General features: G+C 43.5%; 1 protein-coding gene across 1 annotated transcript; it reads left to right on the plus strand.

Moving 5' to 3' along the window:
• Positions 1-614: 614 nt before the first annotated feature.
• On the plus strand, positions 615-25,913 carry PITPNA (phosphatidylinositol transfer protein alpha). Its single transcript, XM_030472378.2, has 12 exons — positions 615-802; positions 5,796-5,826; positions 11,776-11,921; positions 12,154-12,245; positions 15,776-15,783; positions 16,698-16,772; positions 17,084-17,167; positions 18,241-18,318; positions 19,276-19,386; positions 21,001-21,123; positions 21,831-21,899; positions 23,186-25,913. Exons 1-11 carry the CDS (start codon positions 783-785, stop codon positions 21,876-21,878), a joined length of 816 nt encoding a protein of 271 aa, XP_030328238.1. The 5' UTR covers positions 615-782; the 3' UTR covers positions 21,879-21,899; positions 23,186-25,913.
• The last annotated feature ends 24 nt before the right edge of the window (positions 25,914-25,937 follow it).

Raw genomic sequence — 25,937 nt, forward strand, 5'->3', positions numbered from 1 at the left:
CTTATAGATCCCTTTTAAGTGCTGAAAGGCTGCAATAAATGGGAGATGAGCTCTTAGGCAGAAGCTCTTCCCTGTGAGGGTGCTGAGGCACTGGCACAGGGTGCCCAGAGAAGCTGTGGCTGCCCCATCCCTGGCAGTGTTCAAGGCCAGGTTGGACACAGGGGCTTGGAGCAACCTGCTCTAGTGGAAGGTGTCCCTGCCCGTGGTTGGAACTGGATGATCTTAAGGTCCCTTCCACCCCAAACCATTCTATACGGTCTCCTCAAGCAGAACACCCTTGACTCTCTCATCTTTTCCTCATAGAAGTGCTCCATTTTTAGTGCCCTTTGAGGAGGTCCATGTTTTTCCTGTATTGAGGACTCCACAGCTTAACTCGCACCCCTCTAACTGCAGCCCTGCCTTATCCCCTAGCTATTCCCGTCAATAACTAACTCATTTACCAGCGCTCCGACAAGAAGGGTGCGTTTTACCCCCGACTCCCCCATCAGTGTGTGCTTTATGGGGGGGGGTCGCTCCATCCCCTCATCCCTCCCCTGAGGTAAACACCCGCTCCCGCCGTCCTCCCGCGCACGCCGCTGAGGTAAGCACGCCTGCGTGGCGCCGTGACGCAGCCGTTGCCGCAGTAACGCCCCGCCTCTCCTCCCGCCGCCTCAGGCTCCCCCTCCTTCTCCCCTTCACCCCCCCCCCCGGCCCGTCCCGGTGCGGCGCGGTCCAGCCCAGCCCAGCGGAGCGGCCCGCAGGCGCCTGTCACCTTCAGCGGGGCCGGCCCGGGCGGCGCCGCCATGGTGCTCATCAAGGAATAGTGAGTGCGGGGAGCTTCTGCCTTCACCCCCGTCCCCTTCACCAACCTCTCTGCTTGTGTCCCCGCTCACCGGGCCTTAGCGCGGGGGACCAGCCGCGGCGGGCGGCACGGCCTTGCCCCTGCGGTGCGGCCGAGCGCCGGGCCGCGGGGAGGGAGGGAGGAAGGAAGGAAGGGAAGGAGCGGCGGGGGAGCGCTGTATGAGGGCCGCGGCGCCGGTGCGGGCGGGAGTGAAGGTCACGGCGGCGGCGGGGAAGGGGCCCAGCGGCAGCTCCGCTTGGCGGGCACCGGCCTCCCGCTGTCCCCAGCCTCTGCGCCGCGCTGCGGCGGCGCTCCGGTGGCGCTCCGGTGCACGGCCGTGGTCGGGTCGTGCCCTGCCGTGGCCTCCCGCCCCTTCGTCCTCCGCAATGAGGGGGGGTTCCTGGTGTCCCAAAGTGTGTGGGGAGGGGGGCTGGTGGTGTCAAGGGCCTTGCTGGGCTCGCACCCCGGCTGGGATCGGGGCACGGTGAGTGCTGTGCGAGGCAGCGGCATCTTGCCCCCTTCTCCTTGTCACGGGGGGAAGGGGCCAAGCGGGTTTTGACCCCCGTCGTCTCCTTTAGCTATGTAATTTCTAACTAGAGCCTCCGACAAGAGTGAATGTGCCAGAAATAAGATAGCTCCAACGTGGGTTTTTTTGATGTGGAAACCTCACCTTGGGCTTCTTTGCTGTCCCTGAGGCTGCTGCGGTTGTTCTGCCCCGCGGTGGGGTGGAAAACAGGCTGGAGGATCTGGTGTGGGGGTGTGTAGCTGTTGGTCGCATCGCTCTGTGTAGTCTTTGGTTCATTCTCGCTAATGTGGTGTACTCCTTTGGACCTGTGCACTTTGGCTCCTTGTCTTCAGCTCTGCATACTCCTGCACATATTTCTGTCCTGAATTCTTAAGGTTAACTTAAGTGCATTCTTAAGTGCATTCTAGTCTTTTTTCTTCTTTTTTCCCCCTCCCCTCATAGAAGATAGCTGCAATCCCAGTGATTAAATGGGTTTCCAGATCTTCTTGGTGTCCTCTTTATAGCAATTTCTTTGCCAGATCATGGACCATGCCATGGATTTAAATATTAAAACTACATTGAGGGTTGTACTGATCCTTGTAGTTGTCTTTAAACTTGATTAACTTCTTTTTCCCCCACCAATCCTTAAACTCTTTCTATTTTTAGCCAACAATAGGGGCGTAAACTTTAAGAGCAGCAGCAGAGCTGGTCGTTGTAACATAGAGACACGGTTACCTTCTGCAGCGTTAAACTGGATAGCAGACGGACACCGGGGCTAAGTGCTTAGTTTCAGATGCACGAAAAGATAATTAACTACTTCTGTAACATCTGTTTTGTTGAGGTTTTCCTATGAATTGAGTTGCTTAATGTATGTTTTTCTCTTACAACACCTCTCTGGTTTATTTCTATTCGCGTTCATGTGTCTTTTCCATGCTTCTGCTTACAGTCTCTTGCCCTGTACTGCAGTAAAGCTCACTTGCCAGTGAGCTATGCTCCCTACAGGGCATCTCGTGAAGATAGGAACAAACATGCTTTGAATTTTCAGATTTCTGAGAGTATGAAAAGCTCATTTGGATGAGCATCACTTCCACACGTCATTTTGATGATATTATTTACCTTACGAAGTCAGCATACCTACCCATCTTTCACACTGCCTGTTTCAGAGCCAAAATGTGAGCTGTAAATGTTCAGACTAAAGGTTAAAAGACCAGAATTCCTAAATCTTGCTTTATTTTTACAGGCTTCCATTTCTGTTTTCAAAAGGGTCACCAAACTTTTTAAGTCTTGTCATTAGTTACATTGTCCTGCTTGTTTTCTTCCCTTCTCTGTGTCTTTATTAAGACATATGTGGCTCTAAGGACATTCAAGGTTGCTTCTGTGCTTCTGAAATGAGCATTTATTTTTGACTTCTTGGGATTCCCAACTAGTTGTAACAGTTGCACATTCTGAGTTATGCTGCTGTATTGGTTCTGATATAAATATTCCTTGATGTTGTATGTGGAACTTGCCCATTTTACATGCTATTTGAGGTGGGTTTTGGCTAAATCTCATGTTCCGGGAAGCAGTTGTTAAAAGCATATAAACTCCACTTGGTTTGGTGTGACCTGTCTAGTTGAAGGACTTTGCTGCTATTGTTGGATTAGTTCAGGTTGCCCCGACACTACATACAGGTACCTTAGTGTAGGTGGTAAAAGTATGTAAGTGAGCTGTAGCTGCATGTCATCTGAGCAGATCATTCTCCCATCTCTGAGACCACTTGTCACATCCTCCCTACGAAATCAAATGGGTTTTATGATGTGCTCCATAGGTATTTCAGGAGATGTTACAGAAATAGAGCAATATAACAAAGGCCTGATGTCACATCTTTTATTGTCAGTCAATCTGTATCATCTTTTCTTGTACTGATGGTTATGCAGAGAGAGCTTTTAACGTTTTCATCTGATGTCTTATCAGACATCTTTCATTTCTACCTGTCCATGCTACTGATAAGCTGCATGGCTTTTGTTCATTGATTAGGTTGGGGTTTTGTTGTTGTTTCAGGGTTTGTAAATGCTGCTTGCTCTCCTTATTTTGATTTCAGTTACATCGGAAGACCTTGAGGAGAATCAGAGTGTAGAGACTCACTTCCCTTTCCTGTGAAGTGACGATAATGACACTGACCTCCTCTGCAGCTGTACTTCCCTTTGCTGTCATTTGAGGCAGATTTTAATCTAGGAGGGATGTTAAATGTTCTCCACCAGTTTCAGGCCAAGCACATCATATAATTTCTGATATGTTGATCAAGTTCTGTCCCAAAGTTAGGAGTCTTTGTTCCCATTGTGAAGCCTTTCCTCTGGATCCATCCTCTTGAGTAGTCTTCCCTCCTCCTCCTTTATCACTTGACTACCTGTAAGTGTTAGTCGTCCCCTGCTTTCTTGGTTTGCTAGGCTAAATGAATTGTGAACTGTTTATCTTCCCTGTGTTTCTGTTTCTCTATTCACGAACAGTGACCTCTAAGATAATATTCAGATCTACTGTCTTCCAGAAATGGAATTTTATTACCTTACATCAATTGTTTTACACCAGTTAACTAACCTAATGTCATGCTTGATGGCATGGTCTACCTGTGGAAATCCATTTTCTTTTCTTTGTCTTCCCTTATGTAAGGAATACCATACTGAAGTGGACCAAAGGCCCTTTTCCATCTTGCCTTCTAGCAGGTATTTTTAGGAAACAACATATAAATAGTGAGTAGAAGGATTGTTCAGAATATCCTACCGATAAGTGACATAAGGACTTCTATGAATTGATCAAATCCCATCTTAAAATTGCTTATACTTCTTGTGTTTGGCAAGGAGTCCTGCAACTGAAGTGTGCATGATGGGAAGAAATACACTTGATTGGTCTTAAATTTGTTGCCTAATGGTTTTTATTCCTCCCTGAGCCTCTGTTGTAAGACAGAGTCATTCTTCCTTTTCCATTCACTTTTCTCACACCATTCATGACTCTCTATTGCTCTACCATCTCTTAACCCTTTAGCTGGTTTTCTTCCCAGCTGATAGGCTTCGTCTAACTGCTTGCTTCTCACACAGCAGCTTCTTCCCATCTCCAATCATCTTTTTTGCCTGCCTTATTTTGTTCTGTATCCTGTGTCATATTCAAGGTGAGGTGACCAGAACTGTATGCAGTATTCAAAATGTTGATGCACGACAGATTATAGTGACATAACTGTCCTTTTTGTGTGTGTGTGTGTGGTTTTCCCATTTCTGATGTCATGTTTGCTTTTGAACTACCACTGAACTGATGTTTCCAGATGCTCTTCCATAAAGACACCAAGATATTTGTTGGTGACAGCTAATCTGGGGCTTATTAACCCCATGTGTTTGGGGAAAACAAGTACCTATAATGCATGATTCTGCTTTTATTGCCACCAAACATCATCTGCAGTTCTCAGTGTCACAAGGAATCTTGCACAATCTGCAGACTTTTGCCCCTCTTGCAGTTTGTTCTTACAGTATCTTGTTGGTAACGTTCCTCTAGTGAAGGGAAAAAATACCTATTTTCACCAGTACTGCTTTGTAAAAATAAGTTTATTAATGAAGAGGGCTTTTTCCTGGTCCCATTATATCCTCATTTCTCGGAGACTAATTCCCAGAGACTTTGGAATTCTTCCACCACTGGTAGCCATATCCATGTCATATCTGTGTCATGCTTTGGTTCCTTGTTTCAACATCATTGTTACTGAGAGCAGAGGTCAAATGCAAATCTAGTTTTGGAGACCATATACATATATATCTACATATATAAATAATATTTTTCAAGGCCTTAACCTACATTTTTAGCAGCTTTAAATTGAGTTTAATTCTTGTCTTTTTCCAAAAATCTCAGTGTGGCTCCAGGCAGTCTTTGCTCTGTGGTCCAGTCAGTTGATTCCAAGAAACATTCAGGAAACCACAATGTGAGTAAGTGTGACTCATCTATAGAGATGGCAACACCTTCCTTTGCAGTCAGCTCTGAGAAAGCCTTCCATAGGGTTCCCTATTTAGTGCTGTTTCCTACTGGATAGGACATGGAAGCAAATGGCTTGTGACTGTCACAGATCTCTGCAAAACTGCTGAAGCACGGAGCAATGCTCTTCAACAGCTTGATGAGCAATAAGATGTGACTTGAAAGGATGTTGTGAGAAGGAACACAAAACTGTTTTGATGCTGTGTAGACTTGTAGGCTGGTGAGGTATTACCAGCAAGGGTCTGTGAGCAGTGCACAGGGTTAATATAGGATTGCAGTTATACTCTATCATGTATTGATTCTCTTTGAGGCTGTTGTATAGTCTTGGGACTAAAGAGTAAGCTCTAGGGATGCCAGCACTGGGTGGATGCTGGAATATTGCAGGGACAGAGCTGTGTAGCCTTTGCTGTGAGGAATGTGTCGTGTAAATGTTGCAGCTGCAGGGCTATTTGTTAACTTGGTGTTTCTGTGTTCCCTTTTCAGCCGTGTTATCCTGCCTGTGTCTGTGGAGGAGGTAAGCCCTTTTCTTCTTGCTTCCTTCTTTCAGGACTGTAAATAAACTTATGATCAAAGCAGTTTGTATGAACAAAAACTGGAAGATGCACGAGACGGATATAACTGTCTGCAGGACCCCTGTGGGTTGTTATCACTCACCATCATTTTGACCAAAGAATTGAATTTCTTTAAGCCTGAGGGTGCTGATTCTCTCTCCTATAAAGAACTTTCAGATGTGTTGATTACATATCTTGACTTCTCAGACTGTTATAAAGTGCAGTTTCCTTTTGCTTAATACTATTGTTCTTCTATTTTTTTTTAACACGAAGAGGAAGCTTTAGTACACATTTAAGTTACCCTTTAAACTGTGTTTTGCTGGAAGTCTTTTGTTTTAAACTTTTAGACAAAGACCATCAATTTCTTCTGATTTATGAGGCTGGTTTAGCTAAAGAAAGATTGTGTATATTTTTCCTAGGTCTATTTAAGACCTGTAGAACTCTTACAGAAAGAAAACTTATCTTTTTGTCTAGGTAAAGCTGTAATTGAGACAAGAAATGTAGTTTATAATGGACATGCAATGGCTGTGCAGAGCCTGTGGCTGATTCCCTGCTCTTCTCTCTGGGAGCTGCAGCTTGCTTTTCCTTCCTTCTGCACTGAACATCACTCTTGCAGAGAATTTGCCCATATAAATGTTTTCCATTTTTGAACGTTCATACTAGCAAGGGAGATGAGAAACTGAAATGACTGAGTCTCAGAGTCCATAGCACTTCTGTAGGAGATTCCTTCTTCCAGATGTATTGTTTTTCTTCTTGTGATCCTTGGCTGTAAGCCTGAGGTCTGTGAGCTCTGTTCAAGGGCTTGTTCTGACTCTCAGGGAGAGCTATGATAACAGCACTCTTGTTCATTTTTCTTTCCCCTGCCTATAGCAGCTACTGTGGCACAGACAGTGGTGAGCTGGATCACACAGCACTGTTTTAAGCATATCTCTTTTATAACTCGCTGCTCTTTTGACAGAACACAGTGTATTTCTGCAGCCATGAGGCTGGCTAGTAATAGAAAAACTATGTTAAAGCTGAATTCCTTGTTCCTGTGGGTCAGTCTGCTGTGACAGGCATCACATGCTGACAGAAAGCCTACACCTCTGGTCAGAGAATAGGTTTAGATCAGTATTCTGTGCTGGTGCAGGAATGAGGCTGTTAATGCTACAAGTCTGTTGCTTACTCCTTACCTGCAGCTCACATGCTTTCTGCATCAATCTGTTTCAAGCAGTTTTAACAGAAGTCTGACTAAAGTGTTGCAGTAGGTATGTTTGGATCTTTTATTGTGCTTGAGTGCTGCTTGTGGGGGGAAGCCCTTGACAAAGAAAGGACTAACACGATAAGCTTTATCAAGTAAGCAAAGGATGCAGGCTTGCAAGTTGGAGAAAGCTATGAGTAAATGGTAAGGTACTCCAGAGCTCAATAAACAGAAGACCTTAGCCTGAATAACAGGAGCCCTGCCTCATACTGATATACCTCCTAGGTATCAAGCCATGTAAAGAGAAAGTCATAGCATCAGTATACAGATTGTATCTTTGAGAGAGTTAGACTGGATGGAGCCCAGCACAGGGTTTTTCCAAGTTCTCTGATACTAGGATTAACCTTCATCCAGTTAAAGCGAGTCCCTTGCTATGCTCTTTTCCCTCCCTGGCTGCCTGTTCAGTGCCAGGCACGTTTGAGCCTTGTGTGTAGGCTGCCTGTGTGGAGAGCTGAGGGATTGGGTGGTGTGTAAATCTGTCTGTACAGCACCCTCCTTGTCTGTGGATGCCTTGGGGTCAGCTGTTTCAGGAGGTGTATTCCTCTCCTGGATCGGAGGAGTTCCAGAGAATTGAGTAACCTAAAAAGTCTATGGAATGATGAGCAAATAAACATCATTAGGAGAGAAGGAACAAAAATACTAGAGAGCACACTTTAATATGTGCCAACTTGACCAAACTTTATTTATCCCCAAACTTACATATTGTCCCCGTGTCCCCTGAGTGATGCCTCTGTTCAAAGTCTGGTGGTTCTCATGTGATATGCCAGATTTCAGGAACCACTTCCCAAAGTGGGAAGAGCTCTAAAGTTCACTTAGCTTTGCGTAATTACTTCTGTGATGTGGCAGTCTTAAAGGTATGCTTAAGCAGAAAGGTTATTTCCATATTGACTCAAAGGATGACTCCTGCTTTGGGTTTGTGTATTGCTTCATCCCCCTTCCTGTGTGGAAAGATGCTGACACATCCATGCATCACTCGGTGGCTACAATGCTGTCTTGTACTACAAAACAGCTGTTAAAGCTTCATTGCTTTCAAGGATTTCATTTTAAATAGGGCTCTGGGGACTTCTTGTGGCTCTTGACCGTGTAGCTGCTCATTAAGCATCTCTGGCTAGCGAGAGGGCTTCTGATTTCCCTTTAATATGGGCAATTTTTGCTTGCAATACTGAAGAGCTCACGCCTTCTGCATGCAAATTGCTGCCAAAAGTCTGATCCCAATGTGTAACACAGGGAATGAAATTAATTATGACTTTGAGGCATTGTAATAAGGCTGAGGGAGTCTGCTGTGGAGTTCTGTTGATATGCCAGGGATTGTGTGTTCAGTCCCCTCACCCCTGGCAAAGGGAGCTTAACCAATAGTAAGAATTCAAGAGATAACTAGTGGTCAGGAAGGCTTTGAACTTAATGAAGAGATCAGTGCTGAATAGTTAGCCAAGTAAGTGCTAAGATGGGAACAAAACAGTGGAAGAGAAGCCCTGGTGATGACTAAAACTTGAAGGCTGGGATGTAGGAGTTAGGCTGTAGCAGACTGTCTTCTGCTGGGAAACTCTGCCAAAACATGGTCCTGTTTAAGTGCAGGCTCCAAGCTGCACTCCTCTGTTGGTTTATACATTGTCACACTGCAAGGAGCGAGAAGAAAAACACCTTGTTGTATCTTGGGTGCTAACCTTTACTTTTGTACCCTGACCAACATCACATTGCAGGGTGCCAACTTGGAGAGCGAGGTCTTGAGTGGCTGTGTGGGTGTCTTGCCAGCTGCCGCTTGGAAATGCTGGTATGGATTAGAGCTGTGTGTACACATTCTGTGCTGCCTCTTTGTTCCTTTCACATGGGAAGGAGCTTGCCAAACACAAAGGGCTCTTATTTATTAATTGTGTTCAAAGCTGCTTTCAGGGAAATGACTGGTTTCGAAGATGGTTACACAGAGATGAGGCCTTTTGAAAGAAATTTGGTGTCATGAAGATGTGCTGTCACCTGAATAAGAGGTGTTAGGAGACAGATCCTCTTGATCTGGATGACTTCTTGTAGAAGAGAAGAAGGTTTTTTGGAGCTCTGAGGTCTGCAGGAATAGGTCTGTGACACTTTGGGTTTCACAGAGCCAGAATGTGTTTTTCTGTTAACTTTTGCAGGCAGATGCTGAGAGATTTGTTCATTGGGATAGTTTTATTTGTGCCTTTTCCTCCTTTTGTCAGTGTGATTAAAGGATCAGAAATAACAGGGAAGATTAAATGTTGAAGATGCTAAACCAAAGGGCTTATCCTCTTAGTGTCTGCACTTTGACCCATGTATTTAAAAGGAAGAAGGAACAAATGGCTGTTGCTGAGAGGAATTAGTTTGTGCCCCTGAGACCTGTCCTGAGACTTCAGTCCTCCCCTCTCATACTGTAGCTGCCAAACTCATGATACGTTCTCTTCTCTCTGAGTGTACGTGTGGCTCTTACTCCACTAAATCAATTTGCTTCTCAGAATTCCCAGCTCTCATGTTTTGCTCTTGTGGAGGGAGGTGAATGTTCTACTTCATATGGGTCATCTGCAGTGTCTTGTGTGAAATGTCAAAAGGCAGAGAGTTGTATTGCAGGCTCCAGACTGAAACCCAATCTGCTGGAGACAGTGCAGGATCTGTCCAGCCAAGTGGAGAGGTCAAGCAGAGCTGTTGCTCTTAGCTCAAAAGTGGGCTGGGATGCTTTTTGCCCTGCCCTAGATTAACTGGGGACAGGACATCCAGCCTTACTGCTTTGGCTTACCATCTATTACTCTTCCACTAGGAATAAATGTTTCTTTGGGTTTGGTGAGCACCAGCTGGTACAAAACACCTCAGAGCTTGGGTACTGTTGTTATTTTGGGTGCTCTGTCAACAACACTTAACCACTGCAGAAATCTTCCTTCCTTGCTGCAGATGAACCAGCCCAGCAATGTATTTCTGGGCTGTTAGCTCTGAGCAGTATTCCACTTTCCCAGGCTGGGTTTCAGTGTATGGAGTGGAAGGTGCTATTCCTGATTCTATGCTGGGGAAAAGGAAAAAGGCCTAAACAGTGCTCCATTGATGTGTAGTTATGTTTCGGAGGTTTTTTGGGGTTTAGTGGGTTTTCTATCATTGCACTTCTGATGCCTAACACTTTGTGCATTACCCTTCCAGACTGCCTCTGTACTGCCTTTGGCAACGGTTGTTGTTTTGCTCACTTTCAGTTCTGAAGACTTAATTCTGTTAAGTTGGAACACTTCCTTTTGACTTAGTGCTTTAACTTCATCCTCAAACCTTGTCTGCTCATCTAAATTCACCTCAAAGACACCTACATGAATCTTCTTCATTTGATCATGTTTCTTTTGAGCTCTGCATCCCCTTTTTCAGCTGCCAGAGGCAAGAGTGTATTAGTCTTTACATCTTCTGCAGAAAAGAATGTTCTCTTTTGCTCATGTTCTTGATTTTTCCTCTTCTCTTCCCTGTGAAACATTTGGGCATGCTTCTAATGGAAGAGATTGTATAGTTTCAAGTAGTTTGAGTGATTTCTGGGAAATGGTGCTGCACAGTGTCCGTAACAGACTGAAAAATGATCTTTTGGTAAGAATTTTATGGAATGTTGAAATTCTGTGCTCTCCCTGTTAGTGGTTTAGTGCTTGTGGCTAAGAGGAAGTGTGATACAGAAAAAACCCCAACCCAGAAATAATAGGGGGAGCAGTGCCACCCTGGATCAGATGGTCATCTGGGACACTTGATCCAGTTATTTCATTAGATAAAGCTTTCAGAATGGATTTAATTATGTGGGGGTAAAACAGCATTTGGGGTTGGATAAAGGCAGTTGAGAAGGAAGAAAAGGCTTGGTTTTAGAGGACCTGACAGAATAGAGTTTGAAGTAGGTTCAGAACTGGAGAGAAATGACCTGATCTGATCATAGTGTCAGGTTTGTCAAGAGATGTTTAAGCATACTGGTGTGGTAGTAGGCCTTGTAGTAAAGGCTGAGAAGGGTAATTTCAGTATATTCAGGCTTCAGAGGTAGCAGCATTTCACTGGAAAGCTCCCTGGTGCAAATAGCTTCTTTACTTGAAGCTTCTTACTTAGTTGTCTTCAACTGCACCCAGGGGATACTCATCTTTGACTCTGCTGAGCTCCTAAGCTGGGCACATCTAAGTATGTTTATCAGAGCATGTAAATAGTGGTGCAAGTAGCCTTTAGGTTCTGCCTCCCTCCTGCAGTCCTGCACTTCCTTTCCCTCTATTGTCAAAAGAACTTCATGTGAAGTTCTCTCCTGGGTAAAGTACTTTATGCTCTTTAACTTAGGACTGGCAGTGCGTTATTCTCCATTTGACCTGAACAATTGAGGCTCCTGTGTGCCAAAAGGAGTGGAAAAACAATGGATTTTCTACAGTATGCCTGAGGTCACCTGTGTTTAAATGTTGTCCTGACACACCTTTAGTCTGTTTTACTTTCTCCTGAAGTTGTGTTGGTTTGGAGCTTGAGATGGAAGGGTTAAAAGTAACTCTCCTATTGGCAGTGCCTTCCTTCTAACTACCACTATCTCAAAATGAAATTAAAAGAGGTGCTTATCTGGATACACAAGTGGATGTTGCTTTTCTCTGCCTTCTCCCCAGATAATAAATTTATCCTTGGCTGCTTCTGGTAAAGTTATTACTTCTGCTAAATTATAGCTGTCACAATAATGTGTCTCTAACTTCTATAGTATCAAGTGGGACAGCTGTATTCTGTGGCAGAAGCCAGTAAAAATGAAACTGGTGGAGGTGAAGGAGTGGAGGTCCTGGTGAACGAACCCTACGAGAGAGATGGAGAGCGTGGGCAGTACACACACAAGATCTACCACTTACAGAGGTATGAAAACACTTTATTCCTGGAATTGGGTAAGGTTCTTGAGGCAGGAGGAACTGGAGAAAGATACATTAGGGTTTCAGTGACTGTAAATCACAGGTTATGTAAAAGCTGAAAGGCACAGAGGTAGGACAGGAGCATAACAGCACTGGTACAGCTGGAAGTGAGCATTGCTGGTGCACTCATTACCTGTAGTTCTTATCAATGCCTTTCTTCCTGTTCCCAAATTTTGCAGCAAAGTGCCAACATTTGTGAGAATGCTGGCCCCTGAAGGAGCTCTGAATATACATGAAAAAGCGTGGAATGCTTATCCCTACTGCAGAACCGGTGAGTGTGTGGGGAAGGACTTTGGGTTTTGGGGGTGGAGGAGAGGGTAGGAGGGGCTAAGGAAGGAAACCAGCAGTAGGGAAGCTGTTTCAGCTCTTAAATCTTGGATTTCTGTTTTCTAAGCCCTTTCTGTGGTCAGGAAAAGCAAAATACAGTGTTGTGGGCTTCAAAGGAATGCCCTTGTCTCATGTGCTGCTGCTGAATGACAGTGCAAAAGAACATAGCAAGAAACAGATGTTAGTTCTACTCAAGGCACAGATGTGTTACACTGATCCCTCACAGTTGTTACCAGCCATGATGGAGGGGGTTGGAACTAGATGACCTTAAGGTCCCTTCCAACCCAACCCATTCTATGATTCTATGTTTAGCCACTGTTGTTTTTCTGGTCTTTGTTGCTGTAGGAGCTGCAAATTTGACTTTGCCTCCAAACTCACGTAGTGTTTTTGGCTGTGGTTTATGCTGTTTGTATATCTGAAGGATAGATTTTCTGCTGTTTGGTAGTGGTACAGTTGCTATGGGAACTGTAAACTTTAAAAATCCCAACTGGCCTTGAAACTCAAGATAGAAAAAATGTATTTTTTCAACGATTTACTTGAGAGAATTTTAAATGAAGTCTTTTAAAAGAAGGAAAAAGCTTTGCAGTGGGGGAGGATAACGTTACCTCAGCAGCAGTGTAGTGGAATGGCTATTTCAAATACAAAAGTCATCATCAACTGCAGAGTAAGTTTTTAATGTGTCACATAATTCAAGATGCTGAAACAACATTATTTACAACCTTTCCCATTTTTAGGCAGTTTTCTTGCTGCATGTTACTTAAATAAGCCAGTAAATGTCTGGTTTATTCCCATGTTAAGTACAGTGAACTGCTTTAAACACAAACAGTTCTTTCATTCATGTTTTAAATTGTGGAAGCGGATTGAACTGAGTTGATTCCAATTACATGTAATACTTACCTATCTCCTCCTCTTTTTCTTCTCCCCCAGTTTCTGAAACAAAGGTATGGGGTTAGCTTGAGTTGTCACTTTTAGCTGCATATCCTTCAGTTAAACACTGCTAAAACTCTACTTGAAAGTGATACTAAAATCAAGTACAAGACTTTCCAACACAGTCTCGAAGACATTTCAGGTTTTGGTATGCTAGAAATGCTAACAACACCCAACAAAAGAAATCCTCAACTGTAATAAACACCGCTATAAGATGAGATAAAGTGCTGGTTTGTGGGGGCTGGAGCAGAAGGCAGCTTTTATGCGGAGGCTGACAAATCTGTTTAGAGAATCTGCCAGCCTGACACGAATCAAGAAAAGCTCAGGAAAGTTGCTGCAACCTTCACTTGTTAGCACTGGGCAGGAGGGAGGAACCTGTGTGTGGTGTAGGCTGCTTGTGCATTATCATTTTACTTTGGGTATTTTGGTCCTATGTGAGAAGACTTGGATGGCCTCATGTGAATCTTTGTTCATGCCAGGCTGGCTTACACCGAGTAGTGAGAGGGCTGAAAGCCATGCCAGAGTTTGAAATCTAAGAGCCAGGGACACAGCAAGAACTAAACCTGGTTTGGCTGTGTAGGAGTTAGTGCTACTTCTGCTGTGCCCTCTTGTACCAAGGTGAATTAGTGCGCTGCTCTCTGGAGCACATCAGCACATCAACTACTACACAGAGCCTTTTAAGCTTGAATAAAGCCATACTTCTAGTTAATTGTGCCTCGTGGTATATATGTTTTAATTATATGAGATCATCCTTCTTACATTCTCCTATACCTCCTCTGGAAAGCTCAATGATTACTTTAATATGCATATTATATACCATTATCAAAGAAGGATGATGCTCCATCCGTGTTCAAGGCCAGGTTGGACAGTCTTGGGTGACATGGTCTGGGGTGAGGTGTCCCTGCCTATGGCAGGGGGGTTGGAACTAGATGATCTTAAGGTCCTTTCCAACCCAAACCACTCTGTGATTCTATGATAAGTACTGCAGGTTGAGGGAATTTAAAGGCCTAGCTTATGGCTCCCTGCAATTCTGCACACTGGTGCTGTAGTATGGGGTTTTCCTGTGCTGTGAATGGAAGCCTTGCTTAGCTCCTTTGAGAGCATGAACTGTAAGTGAGACTGTCATATGCATTTACAACTTCTCCAGTAGAAATGAAGTGAGGGTTGCCTAATAGTTAGAACTGTGGGCTGGTGCCAAGGAGTCTTCTTGGTTCTCTTTCTGCAGTCTGACTTAAATATTAATGTTTCTTAAATGTTGGTAGAAAAGCAACTGAAAGTGTGCTCCACTCTGCTGAGTGTCAGCATGGCCCGTGGCCAAATGTCAAGCAATTGAGAAGTCAGAACTGCAGCTGAAAAGTGTAGGAGTTGCTGCTGCAATGCCTCAGTGCAGGCCCTGGTAAAAAGCTGAGCATCGGCTTTTTAATAGGCATTTCTGAAGAGATTCATTTGTTTGCTTTACAAATGAGGTGTCTTCCCCACAGAGATTAGGAAGGTGAAGGAACCTGTTTGAAGGCAGCTGCATATTCATGGCACAGAGACATGGGAAGGTGGGAGGACTCTGGCTTATAATTACTACTGCTTTATTCAGTATTTTGTTAGGACTAGCAGGAAAAAACCCTCTTTCTTAGAGAAATAATGAAATGATCTTTGAGATGAAGTTCAGCCTTTTAAAAATTAGCCTCAGCTCTGCTTGTTCTCTCCCTCCACCCCAACATGTCAGGCTAAATAATGAAGCCTTCTTCATTTAAATTGCTGTAAAAAGCACATTTCAAGTTGTTAGAGGTTTACAACAGCCCAAGGCTCAGCAGGAGGGGATTAAGGTAGCTGGATGTGCATGAAAGGTGATACAGGGTGGTAACTGTCTACAGGATGTTGGGTTGGAAGCTCACAAGTTGTAGTAGTGCCCTTAAAACAGAATTCCTTCTTAGTAAAGCCTTTGTGAAACTTCAGAACAAACCAGCAAAGCTTCAGACATCCTTATTCTTGAGTAGAACTGCCAGCGTGCCCTGGTGGCTCCGGTAGAACAGATGCTGACTGTTACAGGATCTTAAATTGCTTTTCTGTGTTGAATAATTGAGCCTTACTATCCAGGGAGTTCAGTTACCATGAGCAGCAGAGATGCAGAGGCTCTGGTTACTGCGAGCAGCAGCGATGAGGTCTGCACTGGCCTGAAACCCAGCGTGTGTTTGCCTCAGAACTGTGGAGAGGTTTCTTATCTGCAAGCTGAGAAAGGATTGGTAATATGCCGTCAGCTGAACATACTTATTCCATCTTCTCATCCAGCTGGCTGGAGGCCAGGGAGCAGAAGGGGCAGTACATAATTAATTGCTGCTCCTCTGGGTTTCTCCAAGTCTGAGAAGTTCCAGAGGAGAAGGGGATGAAGTTAGTTGGGTTTTGTTGACTTCTAGGGTGGTCTCAGCATCCCCCTGGGAAGCTGAAGTTGTCCCTGGTTTGCTGGTAGTGGGAGGAGGGCAGTGGTTGCTGTACATTCTTTTTGCACTAAAGTACTGTATCTTTTTCTTTTCATGTGTTGATTTCTTGGACCAGTTATTACAGTAAGTATTGATTTTACTGATGCTCTATGGAAGCATATGTAATGTCTGAAATGAAATGTTCTGGGTATGAGAAGCTCTTTAGCCTGAGCTAAAGGCCCTTTAGCTTTTGTCATTGTAAGGTGATATAGATTAAACCCCCTCACCAACTGTGGCATAGCCACAAACCCTTTGTAACTACAGACAGAGATCTTTACTGCAGCAATGCTCAGCTTCACAAATGGGAATGTACCATTGCCTAGATAAACGATGAAAGGAAAGTTAGCTCATGCCATTATGTCCCTTTTAATAACCTTCTTCTGAATGTGATATTTCCTTTTTACATGCCAAGTGTTTCGCTGGCTTGTGCTTTTGTTTCTATTCCCTTGAGGGGGTATAGGGTTACCTTTGGAACTCCTTTTCTACTCACAGTAATAATGAGAAATGGAAAGTGGTTTTGCTTACTGAGCAGAACTGTGCTTCTTGTCCCTTCCCTTTCCAGTGGCAAAAACTCTCAACACATCCGTTTAAGACTGTTCCTTTGAAGAGTTGTATCCAAATATGTACTCAGTCGGATCAATAATCTCTTCGAAAAGACCATTTCTGCCTATTTAACTTATGTTTCTTCTTCTAAACTCTAAATGAAGTGGCAGATAATGTCCTTTAAAGAAAAAGCTATTTATAAACCCCAAATGTTCTGCTAAAACAATGGAACTGGGTTTTTTCAGTAAACAACTTGTGGTTATTTGATCTTGTGTATTTAGTGATCAAACAATTTTGCTAAAAGCAATGATGTGATTACAGATAATTCTGAAGTTCCCTAAGTCAAACCTCAGTCAAGTATAATTCTTGGAGATGATTTTCCTAATGCTTATCTAGCTAATGCAAAGACAAGTTATATATCCAAAGAATAACAGGAAGCTTTATTTTGATCACAGAATGAGTATATGAAAGATGACTTCCTGATCAAAATCGAAACCTGGCATATATCAGATCTTGGAACACAAGAGAATGTAAGTACTTGTGTTGTGTGTTTTATTCATCTCTTTAATGTCACAGTGCTGCCTTCCGTGCTAGATTAGAGAGTTGCTGTGTGGAACTGTCTGTTTGCTGTGTTCCTGGATTTGAAATGCTTATTGCACTAGCAAGGCAAAGACTCCTCCTGCTGGCTTCTCATACCTGCTGAATAAAACTGTCCTCCAAGCCCTTGTCTCTGTATGTGGACAGGGAACACGGGGTGTCTGCATCTCCATCTGGGTGTTTATGATCTTAGAATGGGAGTGTTCTGTGATTGAATCACATTAGTCTTGTATTTTCACTGCAGGTTCATAAACTGGAGCCAGATGTATGGAAGAGTGTAGAAGCTATTTATATAGACATTGCTGATCGGAGTCAAGTACTTCCCAAGGTATGGTAGGTGGGTAAGAGCTCCCTAGTGTGGGAGGCCTTGTGCTAAAAGAGAGATAGTGTACACAATGTGTTCTCAGGGATGGTCACAGGTAACAGGACAAATGAGAGGATGGAAAGAGGAGGAAAAGTATTCCTTAGAAGTGTTAAGCAAGCTAAAGGAAGAGGTCTTTTAAAAGCTATGTCAATACTGTCTGTAAAACAGTGCATGTAGCAGTGTATGTATGTAGTTCTACAGCACTGCAGCTGATTATAATGCTTGAATAGCAAGAAATGGCACTGCCCTTTCCATACAGGATCTTTTTTAAACTGCCTCCTTTTTGAAACTGACCCCTGGCTTCACAAGTGTGTCTTGAATTCATGAATTCATGTAGCTAATCCTGTTTTCTAAGAATCACTACGGTTACTGTAAGAAACTAAGGGATGTTTCTGTACTGCTCAAGGAAAATACACCTGGAGCAGAAGACTCGTGAAGAAGATGCTACAAATTGGTTACTTTTTGCACTAAACTGATGGTGAATTAGGGGTAGGAGTAGAGTACACCCCCCAGACTTAATCCAAAACGCAGGAGGGGAATGCTGCAAATAATTTCCTATGCAGTAAGGGGCATAATTGATGCCTCTTTCTTTTTGGTGGTGCTGTGAGTTTGTCTATGCTTGTCTTCTAGTGTGCAATATGTGAGCATCCTACTGATACACCGCTATGAAATCACAGCTCCAGGGAGCATAGCTATTTTCTGCAGCAACAGTATTTAGCTCCCAAAGAATGAGTGGTTATAGGAAACCTATCCTGAAGGTTTACAGATCTTCTGATAGTCTTACCCCAAAGGAGTCCTTACAAAGGTCATATCAGTTTGTTACCACTTCTTCATATAGGTCTAGGACACAGCACAGGGGGGAGAAATATGTTTCCTTGAAGAGTGCCTGACCTAATGTTGAAGTCTGAAAACAGTAGCTCTTGAGAAGGCAGTTAGAGGTTAGTCTTTGCCCACCAGAAACATAAATCCTTTGTGGTGGTGAGCAGCTGGGTAAGAGTGGGATAACTTGTGTTTAATCTCGCGTGTCTGTCCAATAGGATTACAAGGCAGAAGAAGATCCAGCAAAATTTAAATCTGTCAAGACTGGACGTGGACCTCTGGGTCCCAACTGGAAGGTATGTGTTGGATGAGTTCAGGAACTATATCAGCTTACGTGTCTGAAGTGTAGATACTGGGGCATGGAGCCAGGGATAGATATCTAAACCATTGGATTCACTTCTGTGGATGGGAATGCAGAACTTGGCTGGTGATCTGCTCTGAAGGCAAAGGAAATGGAAGAATTTGGTACAAACAGAATGAGTTCCAAGAGGTCACCAGAGCTTTCTGGTGTTCAGCCCAAGGGTTCACCCAAGAGAATTCAAGGATGAAATAGCTGAGTTATGAGCAGCAGTGTTTAACCTTTCACTGAAATCCTTGGAATCTCAAGACTCTAGAAGTGCAAATATGATGCCAGTCTTTAAAAGGGACCGTGAATGGGATCTGGGGAGCTGTGAGTGTGCAAGTCTGATCTCTAGCAGGCCAACCTAGAAGCTGAGGTTGATAGGATACACTTGGGAAGAGTGGATATGGCTCCTCTAAAAGGAAGCAGGAAACTCCATCTTACAAACCCTGTGGAGCTTTCTTTAAAGCTTGATAATGGTGTGGATGACTTGGATGATATCATCTATTGGCAACGTTTTAGAGAGTGACTTTGTCAAAAGACTTTTGAGGACAGTAAGTAGCTGTGGCATAACAGTGAAGATACTGAAAGACATAAATTTAATGGAAGAAAGAACAGAGGAAGAGGAATAGAGGAGGAAGAGAGGAGAGGAAGGAATAATCCATTCTCAAAATGGAGGAAGGCCACCTGTGGAGGAAACAAGGGTTGATTTTCATCATCATCTTTAAATACCCTTGAAAAGGGGAGAGCAAAAAGATGTGACAGAACTTATCAATAAAAGATAGGTAAGGTGTAAGGATGCAAGATGAGTATGAGGAATTGTGGAAAGGATTCATAGTTAGGACTGAAGGAGCTGTTTTTCCTGGAGACATTTGACCTGAGCCCTGATGTGAATGTCTCTGTGTCTTTGCAGAAGGAGCTGGGGAAACAGACAGATTGTCCATACATGTGTGCTTACAAACTGGTAACAGTCAAGTTCAAGTGGTGGGGTCTGCAAAATAAAGTCGAGAACTTTATACAGAAGGTAAGTGAGCTCTTTGATGGGGAGAGATGTGGAAATGAGGCATCATCTTCCATCTGCTCTGGCACCTCAGTTTCTTTTAATAGTGTATTCTGCTTGGTGATATTAGCTTGAAACCCAGTCATGTCACCTCAGGCAATACAGTCAAAGCCTCTGCCTGAGACACTGCAATCGGTTAAAGTTGGATTCAATTTGCTGCAGATCCAAGGGCAGGGCTGGTTGGTTGCTCTGTGAATTGGCTGTTGAACCATTTTCACTCTAATGTGTGAAGGTGATGAAGGTAAACTGGCTGTTCCGTGGTGTTTAATAGATCAGGCTGAGAACTGGGGTCATTTGGTAGCTGATTTGTGGATGGTGAGATGATGTGTATGTATACTAGGGTTATTTTGGTGAGGGGCAAGACGTGGGTAGATACCTACAGCTTCAGTTATCCAGTCCTAATCAGCTGAGGATCTTTCTGGCAAGTGCTGCAGCTCTAGTCATGTTTTCCTCTCCTATTCTGCTGCTTGAAAAACCTGTGTTAAAAAATAAGCAGATGGTGGGAAACTTCGTTACTTAAAACCATGAGTAATTGGTGTCCTGAAAAGAGCTTTTTCTGCAGCAGAGTTCTTAACCCATGAACTGCAGCAGGATGCTGGATCTGGGAATTGGTAGGTGCAATGCCATGTTCATAAAATGCCCGTGACTTCAGAGCATGGAGACTGCTCAGTGGTTAATATTGATGAAGCACGATGCTGCTTCTGCAAAAGCAATTCTCTGGTGATATAACCTAAAGAGAACCCTGAAGGGGAATGACCGTGCTGCTGCAGGATTTCAAATACCTGTAACAAAAGCCTTGAACAAAGCAGTGTCTTGAATCCTCTTCTCTTTCTGAGTGTCTCTTCAGCTACCCGGTTGTGTCAAAGTAGTCGAGCTGCTTTTGATGAGAGCAAGTTATCAGATGTGAAACCATAATTGGTAAAGCTGAAGTGTCCTTTCTTAATGAGAACTCTCCAAGAAGCATTGTGTACCCCTGTCTAATATAATGATTTCGTCTAGCTTATCTCCTATAAAATGGAAGTAAATTGCTCCAAACTTGAAGTAGCTTCTGCACATTAGTTACCTCTGCTGAAAGCTTTTCAGCTGCGGAAAACAAGTTTAGGCTTTTATTTAGGTCACTGTAAAAGAAAAAAGCAAGATAAGTGCATATGAACCCTTTACACTTGGTAACCTCCAGTTTTTAGCAAGGATTATCTTAAGAAATACTTTTATTCTGTTCCTCCTTTTTTCTACACCTTCAGGCCAACGATTGTGCTTTAAGTAAACGCAACCTGAAGCGCCTTATTCAGTCGGAACAATACTGTCAAATCAAAGGAAATTACTAAAGCATTCACTAATTCCTGTCTCGGCAGGGGAATAAAAAGCATTTCTCTGTGGATTTGAGGCTGTAGATATTCTGTTAAAAGAATACAAATGAACTAGCTCCAGTTTCCAATTGTGGCAGCAATACAGAAAGGTGGGCGAGGGAGCCAGCGCTTCAGTGTACACATCTCTGACAATTGTTACAATCCGGTTAGATCCATACTAATTGCCCTCTGAGTAAGCTCCTTGTATGTTTTACTCCTCCTCTTTTTGCAGCAAGAAAAGCGTCTCTTCACAAACTTCCATCGGCAGCTCTTTTGCTGGCTTGATAAGTGGGTTGATCTGACTATGGAGGACATCCGTAGGATGGAAGAGGAGACCAAGAGACAGCTGGATGAGGTCAGTGGAAAAGCAGGGCAGGTGTGGGTTGGGTGAGACACTGCTGCTATCCAGTACAGTAGAGAGAGGAAAGGCTGCTGCATTGTCCTAGCATAGTGTGTATTGTCCTCCTGCTATTTAGGTCATGCTGCTTGTGGTTTGAACGATTGGCTATGACTCCGTTGTGCTGGCATCTCTTTCTAATCATTATGGACTTCTCCTTGTGTTTGTTGTTGAGCCAGTAAATGTGTTGAACCACAGGTAATGAGGGTATGAGTGGCAATGATTCTTTATTGCTTTAATATCTTCTATTAGCTTTTACCCAAAGCCGAATGGTCATTTTTGTCCTCATTAATTTCCAAAAACCAGTTCAGTAAAAGGATTTTTAGCTCTTACGTGCTATAAGCAGGTACTGGGGATATGTAACAGAGTTTGGTAAGAATGAGTACATTGTTCTGTGATTTGTGTCCTGCACTGCACCCTTCTCTTCCTTCATGCCTCAGGATTTGTCATTATAGCTTCATGTACACTCTGCTCTTTGGATAATGGTTCCAGATCCTAGTAACCACCAATGGTCCCCGCATGTGTGTATTCCCAACCACTGATTTGGGATGCTCAGATATAATCGGTGGCTTACATAAAGGAAGTAACTTAACTTGTTCCATTGCAATAAATTCTGAGATAACATCATGTGAGAATCAGCACTGGAATAATGTTTCTTCTTTCAGATGAGAGAAAAAGATCCAGTGAAAGGAATGTCGGCTGCAGATGACTAACATGACTTCTTCCTGTGCACTGTAGGTATCAAAAGAGATTGACAAAGCTCAGTATTGCTTTATTTAGGAGAAAAAAAATACATATTTGGATAAGAAATGATCCTGTTCATAACATTGGTCAGGCAAATCTTGGTATTAACTGTGGTCTTTTAGTGAGCCTGTTTCACTGATGGGCTGAGGAGTGACTTTACTGTCTTGTTTCAGAACTATTCTAAAGAAAATGCCTGAGTGAAAAGTGTAAGAAAAATGTGTTAGAACATTTTGTAGTCTTCACCACTGTTCTTATTTCTGCAATGCATGTGTTACTTCCCATGACTTGCAGAGAAACTTTTGTCAGGCCCGAAAGAGTAAGTTGGACCTGCAAATACTTCGAATATATTTGGAAATAGAAAATTCCTTGCAAATACACTTGGAATGTATTTCTTGCATCGTTTAACAGCATTTACTAATGGACCAAGGCCTGGATCAACACTTGCACATCACAGGAGAAGCAGCAATGACAGTTTTAAAGCTATTGGCTTGTTTTTCATCTCTTTCCCTCTGAGTATGTTAACTTGGCACAGGAAGGACTGTCACGCTGGAGAGCATGTATGAAGTTGCCTTTGTTGGCCAAATCCTTAGGATGCATTCTAGGCTGTGTGCTGGATGGTAACGTGTGAGCAGTGCTGAGAATGTTGAACCTTATTCTGTTAAACTGAGTAATTGCTTTGGGTTTGGTGAATTCTTCTTAGACACTGTACAGAAATAGCATTAGGGAAGTAAGAAGGCAGGGGAGAGAGGAGGTTGGCCATTTATGTAGAGATATCCAAGTCACTAGACACAACTTTTCCAGGGCAGTAAAACACCATCCTAGTTATGCTGGAAAAGAATGGGGTCAGGCAGAACAATAAGCACTTCCAAGGACTCCCTGTTTACCTCTGCTTGTCCTCTGTTACCTGCTGGTTGTTTGGTGGTGGGGAACACAGAGTGAGGGGGTGTCCAAAAGGGTGTCTTCTGATAGGTATATTGTAATTTTTAACTCAACTTAAAGCTTTTTAGTTTCCTCTTCCTTCACACTCACTCTAGTTCTTAGAGAAATGAGTTGGTGGTTGTATCAAAGCCTCTGGACTCGTGAGATGGTTTAAATGGCAACTTCTGTTTGTCACTTTTAGGCTGTGTTGTGAATTGTGCTCTGGCTTAGTGCTGAAGTGTAACGGTGCAGTGGTGTGTTGCCATTGTCTGATGGCAGCGTGTCCCACATTTGCTTTCTGGAGGTTCAGCTGCTCTTCCCAAGTGCTTCTAAAACGTTTTCCTCTTGTCTCTTGTAGTTTGCAAGACAGTCGTCAGGAAGGCCCAGGGAATCCACACTGACTGACGGACCATCTCTGGATCAAGCCTTTCTCTATCCAACCGGCAGGCGATTTTAAATCTCCCATAGCTAATTCTAGATGCCCCTTAATATTGTGAGCAAATAGACCGTCTGGTACTAAGCACTCCAACGTTAGCACATGTACAAAGGAGGCAGCTCCTTGGAGACGTGTGACTTAGAGATCGCTGTATTTACGGCTCCTCCCTCCTTTATTTTCATTGTGTTCAGACCAATTTCCATGTGGCCCTGTTTGATTTCCAAGTGACATTTTTAGCTAAAATAGTCTTGTGATGTGGTGACTTAGATTTATTATTATTTTTTTTTTCCCTGTTTTTTATGGTTTTGGTTTTGTTGTTTGTTTTTTTTTTTTTCCCAAGTGGGATAAACTGCCACCTTTGTTCCTGCCCAGCCCTTCACCATTCTTTGCATAGTCTGTTTGGAGAGGGAAACTGTCAGTATTTTTGAGTGCAAAACTATTCCACAAAATGCTATGCTCTGACCCTTGCTCCCAGGGTAAGAAATTTAATGGCATGTAATCCGAATACATAATCAGGAGTAGCCAGATATAGTTCTTGGTCTGTGACAAATTGTGATCCGTGGCTTCTGCACGGTGTTGCTTTGTTCTGTCTCAGCACACATGAATTAAAGACTGTGCAGAAGCTGCGTGCAGCATCCCCATGCTTGGGCCTTCAGCACATAGCTGTTGAGTTCCAGTTTAGGGGCACGTGGTCCCTTTGGCCTCTGTTGCTCTGTTGTCCCTTAACTGCGTGTGTCACTTCTACGTAATCATTATGGAAAGTTGCTTGGCACATGCAGCTTCTTCCTGGTTCGTAATTTACTAAAACTTCCCATAACTTACAAAGCTAAAATGATTTTGGCTCATAATAATGATGTGATTCTCCCTGGACAAATTGGGATGTAGCAAAAGCTGGGGTACAAGTAAAGTCTTGGTATCTGAGTCCATCCAGGTGCCTGGGTCGGTGGTTCTGCTCAGCAATAATATTCTTCCCATTGTAAGACTGACTAAAATAACTCCTTTCATACTGTAAAAAAGAGCAACTTTTAAAGACCTGCAGTTGTTTTCTAGGATATCTGTTGGTTATAAATCACAAAGGACACTGTTAATGTAAAGAGCTCTGGTTATTTGATGAATTTAAATACTTACTGTAACTATCCTTGTATTGATATCAGCTTTAGACAATCAAATAAGCAGAACAGAATCAAAGAAATGCTGCTTTATTAAATACATATGAGAAGAAAACCCAATTTCCTTGCTTACGCCTAAGGCCCAATGTTTAATTTTTCTTTTTATGTTTTCCTAGTAACAATCACTTTACTTTCCACTTCTGTCTTTGGCAGCACTAACATGAAATACTCAATGCCAAGCACAGTCGTGGCTCTGTCACCACCTTTGAGGAGTCTGTGTGGCATTCTCTGATACACTGACTCCTTCAGCCCTTCGCATTCCTGCAAGCAGGAGATCCTGACACGATCCCGAACAAGGGATTCGAAGTGTTTTCAGAGCAAGGGAAGATGAGATGTGCTCTGGAGGGAAGAGGATGGCGCTTGGTTCCTGGGGAGGGGGCAGTTTATCCCTTTAGTTTTAGTTTGTTCTTTTTGCCTTACTCATGTCGAAGTGCAATAAGCTCTGAATTGTACCAGTAACTCTGGCAGGCTCCTCTCAGCGACCTCAGATGGCTTTGTGGGGCGGGGGTGGGCTCTGAGGGGTTTTTAGCACTCTCACCAGGCAGAAATAAAACAGATTTCTTGTAAAATACTTAAAAAGAAACTACATTTTAATCTGTGAGGCTCTTTGGGACCAGGATGTTTTTCGTGGCATCTCCTCTCGCTGTTCCAGAAGTATTCTAGGAGTGTAGGCCCCAGTTCTAGTTCTTTGAGTTTCGAGTATTTTTAACAGAGAATTCATGCACTGACTTCTGTTCGTGTTTGTCGGTTACGTTTTGAGGGATTCTTACACTTGAGGACAACCTGGGAATACAACACAGCACACTTTGTCCTTTCAATTCCTGTTATCCAAGAGGCTTTTGAGCCGGTGACACTAATCGCTGTGGAAGCAGATTGTAACATTCCACCCTGCAATCCTTTTCTGATCCTCTGATTTCAGAGTAAGAGCTTTTACACAAAGCTTTCCTGATTAGTGGAAAAAATGGGGGGAAAAAAAATAAGACACAGGAAACTCCAGCCTGGGTATTTCCACTCCTACCTGCCCCTTTGCTTTCTGTCCTTCCAGTTTAATCCAAAGTGAAAGCATCCCTCAGCCTCGGGATAGACAAATCCTATCACGACCTTTCCGCCTCGATGCGTGGTGAGCGTCTTTCATCAGCTTCAGCAAGAACCCCTCAACCTGCTGACTCCATGAGGGGTCCTTGCTGGGCTGTTGGTCCACTGTAGGGTGATGGTTGGTTGGGGACCCCCTCTCTGGTCCACATTGGGGGTCCGGAGCCTGGTACCTCGCGTCGGGCTGGTTTGTCCATCCCCATTGCACCTCTCTGGGTTCATCCCCGCTGGGTTCATCATCGTGCTCTTTCCTTTGGCAACACACACTTTGTAGGATGGGTTAGGTTATCTCGTTGTTTCTTTAAATGTGAGTTTGTGCCTTTTTTTGTCTCCTAAATCTTCCAATACAGGCATATTGGAAACGAAATCTAATAAAATACTAGACAGAGCTTTACGCCTCCTTCTCCTTTGTT

Source organism: Strigops habroptila (assembly GCF_004027225.2).
Source record: "Strigops habroptila isolate Jane chromosome 13 unlocalized genomic scaffold, bStrHab1.2.pri S16, whole genome shotgun sequence".
Taxonomy (NCBI): domain Eukaryota; kingdom Metazoa; phylum Chordata; class Aves; order Psittaciformes; family Psittacidae; genus Strigops; species Strigops habroptila.

Bases quoted from the DNA above. Each gene is read 5' to 3' on its own strand.
- PITPNA (XM_030472378.2), top strand. From the start codon at position 783: ATGGTGCTCATCAAGGAATA. The intron at 803-5,795 runs GTGAGTGCGGGG...TTCCCTTTTCAG, and splicing joins ATGGTGCTCATCAAGGAATA to CCGTGTTATCCTGCCTGTGT. The intron at 18,319-19,275 runs GTATGTGTTGGA...GTGTCTTTGCAG, and splicing joins CTCTGGGTCCCAACTGGAAG to AAGGAGCTGGGGAAACAGAC.